At 34.8% G+C, this 14640-nt stretch overlaps 1 protein-coding gene across 1 annotated transcript in view; it reads left to right on the top strand.

Annotated features, from left to right (window-relative positions):
• The window catches only part of LOC136040677 (putative inorganic phosphate cotransporter), a 91110-nt gene that overhangs the window by 19784 nt on the left and 56686 nt on the right, over positions 1–14640 (top strand). Inside the window, exons 2-3 of the mRNA XM_065724976.1 lie at positions 7938–8135; positions 9906–10153. Coding sequence (XP_065581048.1) covers positions 7938–8135; positions 9906–10153 — 446 coding nt within the window. The remainder of the gene's footprint in view (positions 1–7937; positions 8136–9905; positions 10154–14640) is intronic.

Raw genomic sequence — 14640 nt, forward strand, 5'->3', positions numbered from 1 at the left:
GAACTTACCATGGCAAAAGCCGATGAAGATGCTCAAAGAGTCTATGCCAAAAAACTTGCTGCTGATAGAGAAAGTCAGAAAAGAAAGCGTGCCGAGGAACTACCAGAGCAACGCGAAAGCAGACTTGCTGCTAAAAGAGAAAGTGAAAAAAGAAGGCGTGCCGAGGAATCAAAAGAACAGCAAGGAAACAGGCTTGAGGCTGATAGAGAAAGAAAGAACAGAAAGCGTGCCGAGGAATCAAAAGAACAGCAAGGAAACAGGCTTGAGGCTGATAGAGAAAGAAAGAACAGAAAGCGTGCCGAGGAACTACCAGAGCAACGCGGAAGCAGACTTGCTGCTAAAAGAGAAAGTGAAAAAAGAAGGCGTGCCGAGGAATTACAAGAACAGCAAGAAATCAGGCTTGCTGCTGATAGAGAAAGTAAGAAAAGAAAGCGTGCCGAGGAATCACAAGAACAGCAAGAAATCAGGCTTGCTGCTGATAGAGAAAGTAAGAAAAGAAAGCGTGCCGAGGAATCAGAGCAACCTGAAAGTTATCGCCTGGCATTCAGGTACAACCCAGTCGATGATTATATCTTGAGTAGATGTGTTCAAATCGGGACAATGTCTAAAATTTGTCCCTATTGCAAGGCCTTGAAATTCAATGGTGAAACAATGGGAATGTGTTGCGCCTCAGGAAAAGTTAAACTTCCTCTATTGGCTGCACCACCAGAGCCATTGAAGACTTTCCTTACTGGAACTACGTCAGAATCTAAGCGTTTTTTGTCAAAAATCAGAAAATACAACTCATGTTTCCAAATGACGTCGTTTGGAGCCCAAATCGAAAATCCAGATCAATTTATGTCTACTTTCAAAGTAAAAGGGCAAATTTATCATAGAGCAGGGTCTCTTCTACCATTCTCAGGCGAGAATCATAAATTTTTACAATTGTACTTCATCAGTGATAGAAATTCTGAATTGAATGCACGTTGCGAAATTTCTCCCAACGTTGAAAGGACAATCGTTTCCCAATTGCAACATCTTTTCCACGAAAATAATAATTTAGTGCGTCTGTTCAAAACAGCCATCGATTTGATGCCTACTGATACGCATAAAATTGTTATTTCCGCTGACAAAACGCCTCCTGGCCAACATGTGCGTAGATACAATGCTCCAACTATCGACGAAGTGGCAATCGTTATGGTCGGTGATCAGTTTTTACCTCGAGATATTATTCTTCATAAGCGAAACGTTCAGTTGTTAAGAATTGCTGAAACTCATCGATGCTACGATGCCCTACAATATCCTATCATTTTTTGGGATGGAGCCGACGGCTATCACTTTAATATTAAATTGATGAATCCAGCCACTAACAAAGAAATGAATAAGAAATGCAGTGCAATGCATTATTATTCCTATAGACTAATGATTCGGCAGGATGAAGAAAATTATATTTTAAAATGCCGTGAATTGTTTCACCAATTCGTCGTTGATATGTATGCTAAAATTGAATCAGAACGTTTGCTATATATCCGCCTGAATCAGACCAAGCTCCGCTCTGAACAATACATTCATTTGCGAGATGCAGTTATAAATGACGGTAATACCACAAACGTTGGAAGATTAACAATTTTACCTTCGTCATATGCTGGCAGTCCCCGTCATATGCATGAATATGCTCAAGATGCTATTGCGTATGTTCGTCTCTATGGTCGTCCAGATTTATTTATTACATTTACATGTAATCAATCTTGGGACGAGATACTGCAGCTTTTACTTCAAGGACAATCGGCGGTTCATAGGCATGACATTACGGCCCGTGTCTTCCGGCAAAAGTTGAAATAACTGATAAACTACATTGTAAAACTTGAAGTGTTTGGGTCAGTGCGATGCTGGATGTACTCAGTGGAATGGCAAAAACGAGGTTTGCCACACGCTTATATACTAATCTGGCTACATAAAAAAATTACTTCGAACGAAATTGATGATGTGATTTCCGCTGAAATACCTGATAAAAATGTCGATGAGGGGTTACATGATATTATTGTAAAAAATATGATACATGGACCTTGCGGTGCACTGAACGAAAATTCACCATGCATGGCCAAAGGAAGGTGCACAAAGCAATATCCTCGACTTTTAGTATCAAACACAATTACTGGCAATGATGGTTACCCACAATATAGAAGAAGATCTACTGAAGATGGCGGTAAAACAGCAATAATAAAGAAGCGTAACGGTACCACCATCGAAGTAGATAACCAGTGGGTTGTTCCATATTCCCCATTATTATCAAAAACATTTAATGCACACATAAGCGTTGAATACTGTAACTCCGTAAAGGCAATCAAATACATATGTAAATACGTCAACAAAGGCAGTGACATGGCAGTTTTTGGCTTGCAGCCCGAAATCAAAGATTTCGATGAAATCGTACAATATCAGGCTGGAAGATACATAAGCAGTAATGAAGCTGTTTGGCGAATTCTTTCATTTCCGATACATGAACGTAGTCCAGCTGTTGTTCACTTAGCGGTACATTTACAGAATGGTCAACGTGTTTATTTCACGGAAACCAACGTGCAACAAAGAGTCCTGAATCCACCGGATACAACCTTAACAGCTTTTTTTCGCTTTGCAAAAATGATTCTTTTGCAAAAAAACTGCTGTATACTGAAGTGCCTTCGTATTACACGTGGAATACTAAAAATAAAGTATTTGAACGTCGAAAACAGGGTAAGTCAGTCGACGGTCAACCTACCATCTTCAAAGATACCACGATAGGAAGACTCTACACCGTTCACCCCAATCAACATGAATGCTTCTTTCTACGCCTGCTTTTGGTGAATGTACCCGGTCTGACATCCTTTGAGTATTTGAGGACTGTAAATGGTACTATACATGACACTTACCGTAGTGCATGCCAAGCTCTGAATTTATTGGAGAATGACCAACACTGGGATAACTGCATCAATGACGCGTGCGAAACGTAAACCCCAAGTCAAATTCGTGCATTGTTTGGCATCATTTTAACAACTTGCTCTCCATCAGCTCCTACAGAGTTATGGGAAAAATATAAGTCAAAAATGTCCGAAGATATACTCCATCGAAAACAGTTAGAGACGTCAGATATGACTTTTGATTTTACATCAGAAATTTATAACTACACTTTAGTTGTTATAGAAGATTTGTGCGTACGAATGGCAAACAAACCTCTTCAGGATTTGGGAATGCCTTCACCTAACCGTATCACTGCTGTTTCGACATGTGTAGAATTGGATCGTGAACAAAGTTACAGTACGAGTGATCTATTGTCGTATGTACAAAATAACATTTCCAAGTTAACGTCGGAACAAAAAGACATTTATGATACGATAATGCATTGTGTCGATAACAACGTTGGAGAAATTTTCTTTTTGGATGCGCCAGGAGGAACTGGTAAAACGTTTGTGATAAAACTGATTCTGGCATCAATTCGATCAAAAAATGATATAGCGTTGGCAATTGCGTCGTCCGGAATAGCCGCAACATTGCTGCCTGGTGGAAGAACTGCTCATTCCGCTTTGAAATTGCCTCTGAACTTGCATTCTACAGAAACTCCCACGTGCAATATTTCCAAATCATCTGGGATGGGTAAAGTATTGCAGCAATGCAAACTTATTATTTGGGATGAGTGCACAATGGCACACAAAAAATCGCTCGAGGCTCTGGATCAATGCTTGAAAGATTTGCGAGGGAAGTCGAAACCCTTTGGCAGCACATTAATATTGCTTGCGGGAGATTTCAGGCAAACATTACCTATAATACCTAGATCAACTCCTGCAGACGAAATGAATGCTTGCCTGAAAAATTCTAATTTATGGGCACACGTAAAAACATTAAAATTAACTACAAATGTGCGTGTCCGATTGCAAAACGATGACTCTGGTCAAACATTTTCAGATCAATTGCTGGCAATGGGAAACGGAAAGCTCCCAGTAGACTCAATTTCAGGACGTATACAACTACCTGCTGATTTCTGTAATTTAGTGACGTCCAAAAATGAATTGATTGAAAAAGTATTTCCGAATATTCGAAAAAATTATAAAAATTATAAATGGCTAAGTGAAAGAGCGATTCTCGCACCCAAAAATATAGACGTCCACGAAATCAACAATATTGTTTTGACCAAGATTCGAGACCAGGCAGTCCTTTACAAGTCAGTCGACACAGTTTTGGAACCAAATGAAGCGGTTAATTATCCATCTGAATTTTTAAATTCCATAGATCTTTCAGGGTTTCGACCACACGTGCTACAACTAAAAATAGGCGTACCAATAATCCTTTTAAGAAATATAAACCCACCAAAGCTTTGCATTGGCACTCGACTTGCCGTAAAAAAAAAAAAACAATGGAAAACCTAATAGAGGCCACAATCTTGACAGGGCCTTTTGAGGGTGAGGCTGTTCTTATTCCTCGCATTCCCATGATTCCAACGGATCTGCCTTTTCAATTTAAAAGATTGCAATTCCCAATTCGATTAGCATTTGCAATCACCATTAACAAAGCTCAAGGTCAATCATTAGAAAAATGTGGTATAGATCTTAATACTGATTGTTTTTCCCATGGACAATTGTACGTTGCATGTTCGAGGGTCGGTAAACCCGACAATCTATTTATATGCAGCGACAATTGGACAGCGAAGAATGTTGTATATTCGCAAGTTTTACGCAGTTAATTTGTATTTTGGAACCAAATGAAGCGGTTAATTATCCATCTGAATTTTTAAATTCCATAGATCCTTCAGGGTTTCCACCACACGTGCTACAACTAAAAATAGGCGTACCAATAATACTTTTAAGAAATATCAACCCACCAAAGCTTTGCAATGGCACGCGACTTGCCGTAAAAAAAACAATGGAAAATCTAATAGAGGCCACAATCTTGACAGGGCCTTATGAGGGTGAGGCCGTTCTTATTCCTCGCATTCCCATGATTCCAACGGATCTGCTTTTTCAATTTAAAAGATTGCAATTCCCAATTCGATTAGCATTTGCAACCACCATCAACAAAGCTCAAGGGCAATCACTAGAAAAATGCGGTATAGATCTTAATACAGATTGCTTTACCAATGTACAATTGTATGTTGCATCTTTGAGGGTTGGTAAACCTGACAATCTATTTATACGCACAGACAATGGGACAGCGAAGACTGTTGTATATTCACAAGTTTTACGTAGTTAATTTGTATTGTATCTATCTATCTACCTATCTATATAAAAACGAGTTGTGTGTATGCATGTTTGTTTGTTTGTAAAAAGAGCGTTTGCATATGACGTCATTATTAGTACATACGGCTTTGTATATGGACAGACAATGGGAAAGCCAAGAATGTTGTATATTTGCAATTTTTACGTAGTTTGAAACACATATATAAATCTATCTATATTCACAGGTGGGACACAGGGACACAACTACAATGGCGCGTAACTAATATGGCGCGTAACGACTTACGCGCGCGGGGAGGCTTGGGGGGGCGCGAAGCGCCCCACCAACTAGGTGTTGGGGTGGCGCGAAGCGCCACCCCAACACAGTTAGTATATATAGTTAGTACAGTTTATAGTTAGTACAGTTAGCACAGTTAGTATATATATATATATATATATATATATATATATATATATATATATATATATATATATATATATATATATATATATATATATATATATATATATATATATATATATATATCCCGGTCGTCATTTATATTCCCTGTGTCTCGGTCGTCATTTGTGTCCCGGTGTCCCGGTCTGTAGTGTCATCTTATAATGACGTCATATACAAAGCCTTATATACTTATAATGACGTCAAATGCAAACCCACAAACAAACAAACATGCATATATACAACTTATTTTTATATATATAGATACAGTTTCTTCTTTAGTTTTTTTTTCTTTTTTAGTTTTTTTTTTTAGTTTCTTCTTTCTATTGATTTGTTTTCTTCAATTTCTCAATGTTCATTCTAACATTGACACTTGGAAAAATCTTTACGTGCCAAGCATGCTAAAGCTCCAACAATCTATATTAAACCTCAAATTTGGGGTATCTGTTTAAAGGTTTTCGAATTACTTTAATCTATTGTCAAAATATATTGAAATATTTGTGCAATTCCCAATTTTTTTTAGTTTTTTCTTTTTTTTAGTTTTTTAGCTTTTTTAGTTTTTTTTTTCTTTTTAGTTTTTTATCTTTTTTATTTTTTACGTTTTTTCTTTTTAGGTTTTTTCTTTTTTTAATTTTTTTAATTTTTAATTTTTTTTTTCGTTTTTTTTTAGTTTTTTTTTTAGTTTTTTACCATTTTTCTTTTTTCGAATTACTTTAATCTATTGTCAAAATATTTCGAAATATTTATGCAATTTCCAGTTTTACATTCTAGTTTGTTTTCTTTTATATATATAGAAGATATAATCTGGCGTAGGCTAACAAAGTGTAACAGACATAACGGACAGACAACTTATTTTTATATATATAGATGAGCAAGTGTTTAAGTCTATACAAGAGCTCTAGTGAAGCTTCCGTCCTTGTGTCACTCACAAGTTAAACACATTAAGGTGATTAGTGCTATGTGCAAAATAGCATTGCCACGGTTACGTAGTAGTAGTAAAGGTGGATAATGCTCCTAAATGGTTAAGACCAATATTAGCTATAAAGCTTAAACTAAAGCTTTTGGAGCTCCAGATTCTATTTATTATTGTTTGCAGGAATTGAGGAAAATTAAGCTGCAGTTGATTTTTCGGCTGAATGAATTAAAGCAGAATTATTGCTATGTTAGTTAAAGTAGGAGATTAAAAGAAGGTGGACATTAGAAACTGAGAATTTTTTGCAATGCTTTGCGTATCATTTAGGAACCAAGGCCAAAATATTCATGTGTGTTGTTACATTGCACTTGTGAAAGCATTAGTAGCTGGAAGGCGATGAAAAAGAGGAGTCAGAGACTTGGAATCATTGTCTTAGTTTCTGGTTTTTTTTTTTACTTTCTATACCGGCAATCTGAAAAAAGTTATTAATGAATGAATGAATGTATTTTATAGCCCATCAATAACAAAAAGGCATGGCGATGGAATATCAAAAAGAAAAAAAAAGAAAGACATATTTAAAAATAGGAACAAATATATACAAAATAGAAACACGAAAAACTAGACTTTTCAAAAAAGTAAACCACTCCATGGGTGGCAAACCTCTTTTGACGACAATTTTACATATAAATAATCGAGAATATATAACCTAGCTTCTCAAGAGCCGGGAAAACACTTGTTTGCGTTACCTCTAGGAAGAGGAGTGTTTGTTCTTTAAGATTATCAATACTAAATATTTTCCTAATCTTGGCTATTATTTTCCAATAAAATTGATCAATAATATCGCTAGGTTTAACTACCGTAAAGAATAATAGTCAGCTTTTTCTAAGATTACTAATCATGTTATGTTGGCCAACCTTTTCAAACTATTAAATTTTTTTTTAAAGTATTTCAACTTCAACAGTTATTTTTTTCTTCTATATTATCAATATTTACTAAAATGTTTACAGGCCTATCCCTCAGATTCTCTAAATTTTGTATTTCCATAGACAATTTACAGACACCAACTTCTGGAACTCCAAAGTGTTTTGTCTTTTGGGATTTTGTTAGACTTATAGTTCAAAACATTAGACATTAAAAAAATGAAAAATAGTTATTTTTATCTAAAATCTCTATTCAGGGACTGAGTTTGAAATTATACATTTATATTTCTTTTCATTTCATTTTTAAATGCTGAATTTATATACCTGATCTATGTCTAAAAGTCTAAAGGCTGGTTCTCCATGTGAACTTTTGGTATTTTACTTTTCTACTCTTCTGCTGTTTTAAAATGAAAAGTAAGAATTTAGCTATTATTCAATATCTAAGATACCCCTATATCAATATGTATATTTCTATGTTACAGATTTAGTACCGGCAAGGTATGTTATGGCCTTCATGGCCTTTCTTGGCTATATCAACGTCTTCCTGGTAAGGAATAACATAAATCTAGCTATTGTTGCTATGGTAAATTATACAGCTATTCGGGGTGATGGTGGTGGTCTAGCAAATTCATCAAATCCTGGAGAAGGTCAGTGTGGATCACAATCACCGAACTCGACTGGTAGGTCTATATTTTTACTCTTTTTCCTATTTAAAAGAGATTTCTCCGCTTTCTTTGGTTTCAATCTCTCAAAACCGAGAGGTCGTTATCTCGCCTCTGCTCAAGCTCTACTTTATTGGCTCTTTCATTTCTTTTTTTAAATTTCATAGCCCTTAACTTTGTATATGTATATAGCCCTTAACTCTTTCATTTCTTTTTTTAAATTTCATAGCCTTTAACTTTGATAACATTATATAAGTTAAGGTTAGATTAAAGAATTAACCCCAAAAAGGCTTAATATATTCTTTCTTGAATCGCATGCCAAAGTGAAGAACAAGAATATGGCTTCGTTCTCAATTTTTTATTTCATAAAATCTAATTTCAATTAGAAAAACTCTTTGTCAGTTAAAATCAATCGTCATAGAAAATAATATCTTTGTAAATAAAATATTCAGAATTCCATCCTTAAGCTCCTTTTAGGGGATTTTCAATCAATTTTCTGGTACGACAATAACTATCAATTAGGGTTATCACGAAAAAAATGAGTGAGTTCATACCAAATGTTTTCTTTTAAATCTTTTGGGTGTTGTACAGCAGCTTTTAAATCATATTTTACATTATTCTATCTCCATTCTTTATAATTGATGGAAGGATTTAATCAGAGTTTTAATTCTCAGAACCAAGGCAGTATCCAAGGGGGCTTTTGATAGGATTTTTGACCCCCCCTCTCCTCGAAATGTTTGCCTTACTCGTGAAAACATAGTTAAAATGCCTATTAACAAACTTTTGGTTCGTTTACAAAGTTTTTTGTAACCCCCTTTACTAATCAGTTGACAAGGCTCTAGTGGTGCCTATAGTAAATAGTGATTAGGATTCAATGTATTATTATTTATTTATTTATTTTCCCAGAGGTAAATATGAAAATTCCGATCAAAAATGTAATATTTATATAGGGTACAAGAAATTGGATTACCATTTGTGGTGCATCAACTATTATTGGTCCATCAAGTGAGCCGTTTCACTTGTACTATTGGGAATTATAAGGCAAATCTTGTTTAGATTGAATTTTAATTTCTCGTTCCGATGCTGAAAACTTTGATGCGGGGAGCTAGCATATCTATGGCATCGAGGATCGTGATATAGAGGATAAAATATTAGCGTTACAGTCATCATATCTCTATAGACTCCCAAAACTTAAATGCAATGAATCAAGCAAACCCTACACTTTATGACATTCTGGAGCCTCTTTTGTCCGACGGGGTAGAGCATATCCCGTCGAAAAAAAAATATTTTTATACATGAATCTTTGGATTAAAATAAGCTAAACTTTTGAATATAAAATTCTGAAATTATATCTCTTTTGTCTCTTTTTTCAATGGTCCTAAGTAGCCTTAAGGTATAACATTAGTGTTAATAAACCATCGGTTCATTTTTAATTTGAAACCTTAATGCCAATATTAAGTAAACTTTAACGTATTGACCGCTTCATTTTGTTGGAAATTGATCTTATTCAGCTATACATTTTTTTTGTCGTAACCTTTTTTTAGATTTATATTGAATAAATCAATGCAAGCATAGAACATTTAGAAGCTCTGGTATCATCTTTTTTCACTGTTTTTCTGACTAAGTTACTAGCTTGTGCTTAAAGAAATTAGTCTTGTGCAAATATTACAGTATCCGCTCTTGTAGTTTTTTTATTTTTATTTTGGAAAGACAAAATTTAATCATTTTTTAAAAGTATTTGAAACCCCACTAAAGACACTTCTGCCACCTAAACTTGAACTTTTCCAGCAACAAACGACGAAGACGGACCATTTGCATGGACGGAGCCCATTCAAGCCTTAATAAGCACAAGTTTTCTATGGGGATACGTGCTAACAAACATCCCTGGTGGCCGCCTGGCAGATGTTATTGGCACAAAATATTTGTTTGCTGCCTGTCAGGTCTTAGTGTCAATACTCACCTTGTTGATTCCAGTTGCTGCATATGGGGGATGGGAAGTAGTCATAGTGATTCGTGTTCTTATGGGTTTCTGTCAGGTAAGAAGTGAGAATTTAAAAGTCATGATTAAAGTCGGTAAGTAAGAAAGATATGCCATATCACGCTCTGTCCTTATATAGTGCGTTGAAAATTAACCGTAGATGAAATTAGTCGTTGAAAAATAGGTGTTGGTCGAATTAATTGTTGAAAACTAGTCGTAGATGAAATTAGCCGTTGAAAAATTGGTCACTGGTCGAATCAGTGTCTGAAAATTAGTCTTCGATGAAATGAATTGTAGAAAATTTGTCGTAGATGCAAATTGGTCGTAGAGCTTTCTATTAACATCGGATAGGATGTTCAATGACACACCTTTTCCTTAGGAATTGGTAAGTCAGGAATCATAAGCTACTTCAAACTCCATTTTCATGGATTACTAACTTATTGAGCGCATTGGAGCGAAGTAGTTTTTAATTGTATCTTGTCAGGTCTCACTGCCTGCAGTCATCTTTATGATTTTAGCTATTTCATACTGGGTTTAGAGGTTTTCATAGTAATTTGTTTTCCTGTGCATTAAAACAAGCCTAAATTAAAGCAAATAGCAGAGTCACAATTTTCACAATTTCAGTTCAAGTCAGTACAAATTTGGGTGGCAAGTACATCATTAACTTGAACATTTCTTCCCGTCCATGCCACAATGTTAGCACTTTTCCGCATCAATCTTCATGCCAAAGTTTGTATTTTGCATTGTGATGCTCTGAGCTTTTAAAACGGTTGTTTCTGTATAAACAGTCAATTTTGGAGTAATATTTGCCAAATCCAAGCAGTCATACTGTGTATTTAGTCCAAATATGATTCTAAGAATGAAAGAAAACTAGAAAAAAGTTCCTTTCTTCATTTGGATTTGAAACAACACCCATGTATAGTTTGTATATATCAGCCTAAACACGGAGTTTTGCAGCCTAGCCTATAACTCTGTATTTACTACCCCAATATCGAGTGGCAGTTTTAAGCAGTGGGGTAGATAACAGGACACCAATTTGCCTTTTTGACTACATGGAACTGGATAATTATTTCAAAATAGCTATTTCAACAAAAAAAATCTAGCGATGGCCTTCCCTGATTTAAACAGTTCCAAGGCAAAAAACACTAGTCAGTAGTATTTATACAGCAGTATAAGATATTGTATTTTATACTGTATTTAGTATAAATACAGCACTATTTGCCTACAAAGTAGGCAAATAGTCGGTTTTAAAACGGAAGCTTCCTACTCATATGCAGCTTTTTTCGTTGAAATGAAGGTATGTCACGTCTCATCGAAACCCAAATCCTACGAACAGCTTTAGCTTATTTGAATGGAAGGTCAAAGTGTGCTCTGGGACGTTAAGCCTCATCCTCCCCTTAATTTACACCTGCACTTTTTTTTTATTAATGACATTTCCATGGTCATTTAGGGAATAGTATTTAATAGCCTAATATGAAGTATTACAAATTAGTTTTATTGCTACATTAACTATAATTTGAAATTGACAAAATTTCCTCTAGAGAAAGCGCTAGTTTCTTAAAAATAACGTACGTTTGCTCTGGAGAAGCCGTCCGAAAGATAAGAAATCACTTTAGGCCAGTGTTTACATTGCTCTCACTAAAGTCTGTAAAATCACACAAACTGTAAAAACTATCAATTGGACAAAATTGGTTCTCTAACATAAACCACCAAAAGCAAACAGCTTTTATTCTGGGTAGTGAATTTCAAGCGAGGAGGTAACTGGAATATATTTCAGTAAGTGTATTCCCTATAACTTGCCATATTTCAGTAAAGATATATTAAATGTTCCACATAATGTTAAAAAAGTTTCTCGTCACCTAGAAGGTCCCGTTTCGGATTACAAAACTTTCAAAAAAGATTCGAGATTTTATGTCATTTTCGAAATTTGACATTTCCAAGTCCATTTCTCCATTTAACTTTCCTATGGGGTCGACAGCCTTTCCCTGAACAATATCGAGTACGTCATAGTGGTTTTTCCGTAATGTCTTTGACATTCCAGGTCTCATAAAAAATGGTCTTTAAAGTATTTATTTCCAAAAACAATCACTCAAGATTGAACTTTTTATATGTGCAAAAGGTTGTAATCTCGGTCGTAAAAACGACACATCTGTCTTTAATGGTGACGCAAACAATAAAACCCAACAGATTAAAGCACCGTTTCTACATTTGCATCAGCCGGCAGAATTACAAAATACTTCATATTCAGAGTTTGGAAAGGACAAATCCAAGATCTTTGTTTGGAGGGGGGGGGGGTAATTTTTGTTCTGGGTTTGGTTAAAAGGAAAATCTTTACTAAGCGCATCAAAACTTGATTGTTTTAGGTTTGCATAATAGCACCTTGAAAAAGGAGGCTCATTTAGAGAATTAAAAAAAAAAATTAAGTTTTCTAATTAGCCTATGACTTTCAAATTAGGAGGCCAATATACTTTCAAAACCCATGCTGCCTACTTTGCCCTTTAACTACGTTGCAGCCACCAGTAATTATTAATTAACAACCAGGCATGTTCAATTGCATATATCCTTTGAGATATCTAAATTATGAATTAGCAAAATTTTCGTTTTATTCTTAAGTTTTAACTCACAGGGTGGCAAATCAATAATTTAAGTTGAATTAAGACATTATGGGGTATCCTTTCTGTATATCCTTTACATACTCTAAAATTACACGTTCTTTCATTCCATCACATTTAGTTTTTATTTTTTCGATTTAGCAGAAGCCAGCACCACTCTGCTGACCTTAGTGTTAGTTTCGATTCTTAGGGTTCTAAGTGTCTATCCCTCCCCATAGAAAATACCCCCCAGAAAGCACCCCCTTTGAAAAATATACCCTGGAAAATATATCCTTGCTCCCCACTGATTCTTTTCAAATCAGGATTTTAAATTAAGTTAAAGAATTCTTGTGCGAATTCAATTCTTCCTTCATGTTTATCCTTCATAGATGCTAAAATAACGTATTTTTTCATTTAATTATAATTTTGATTTGTCTTTTATCCGCAGATTTTGTTTGGCAACGTTTTCGTTTTAAATTCAAAATAATTCTCTTTGTCGCTTCCTCCATATCTTTTCCTCTAGCTGTTCGGAGACCTGTGTCATTTTGTGTAGTTTCAAACTCATCTTAGATACCTAAAACGATATGACAATACCTGGGGAAAATTATATAATTAGCCCTTTAAATACGTATGGGTTAGACACCACTTAAATGAAAAATGTTTTTCTTAAAATTCAGCTTCTAAACGAGTTTTCCCAAAGTCCTCACTTATTTATCTAGTTTTTTTTTTCAGGCTGGAAAACCTCTTTGGACTAATTAAAAAAAATTATGCAGTTGTTTTCAAGAAAAAAGTGCCACAAATAAAAAGAAAATACACAAATAAATACACAATTTTATTCCTTGGTGAAGAGAGTAAATAGACGTACTTCTCGCATAATTTTTCCAACAGATTTATTAATATGCGAAAAACCCTATACTTTAAAAGATGTGCAAGTGTTTTTTGACAAAATTATCTGGGTGTCTCCAAATTAATTTTTGTTAATTAATTATAAATTATTATTAATTAATTAATTAATTAATTAATTATTTTAAGTAATTAATTAATCAATTAATTAATTTTGGGATAAATTTTTCCGTATAGATTGAAGCTACAAACGTTACGATTATTGATGGTTCGAAGATTACTTGATTGCTGAAGTTAGAGCGAAACCTTGGTTTAAGTTTCAGATTCTTTTGTGGAACTCATTAGAAACTGTGTAACGTCGTAAAAAAAAAAGCCATATAAATTGATTTGGAGACAATTGAGGTGGTAATACAATTTAACCATGCAAGCTGAAATTCCCAATGAATCACCTCTATTTGCTATTCTTTTTTCGGGGAAATAAAGGACTCGTCAGTCAATACGTACAACGTTGAAGGGCCCCAATGATTTGAAATCAACACTTGCGCAGTTTATGGCATTTTTGTAAGGCTAGTACTGGGTTTTGTGCCATAGCCTGTTGCCGTCGGACATTGGGATGGCTTTAATCTTCGAACCGGGTATTCCTTGGGTTTTGTTTTCGAGTCATTGTAATTCTTGCTTTTGCTTTTCTTCTAACTACAGATTTATTGTGCTTCATTTTCTATTTGTTGCAATCGTCACTTTCATTTGTCATCTAGTTGAAGATTCTTTCGTCTTTCATTTTCGTTCTGGGTCTTTGTGATCACTGGTGTCAATGTCCTCTAATCGAAAATATCTTTATGCTTCATCTCTGTTTTTGCTTCGTTTTGATTCTTGCTTTTACTTGTCCTTTAACCGCATGTGTTTCATTGATTTTTTTTGTTTCATTTTTATTAATTTCGATTTTTCGTTCTCTGTGATTCTAACTTATGCTTGTTTTCCCTGTTTTGTTTTCGTTCATTATTACCTAAAACATTTTTCCCATGCCCTTTGATTTGGCTGTTCGGATCGGTCTTGTACCGTTTGATAGTCTTGGTTGTTCATTTTTAGCAATTATGGATTTTTTTCGGGTCGT

This window comes from Artemia franciscana, chromosome 21 (genome assembly GCF_032884065.1).
Source record: "Artemia franciscana chromosome 21, ASM3288406v1, whole genome shotgun sequence".
Classification (NCBI taxonomy): Eukaryota; Metazoa; Arthropoda; class Branchiopoda; order Anostraca; family Artemiidae; genus Artemia; species Artemia franciscana.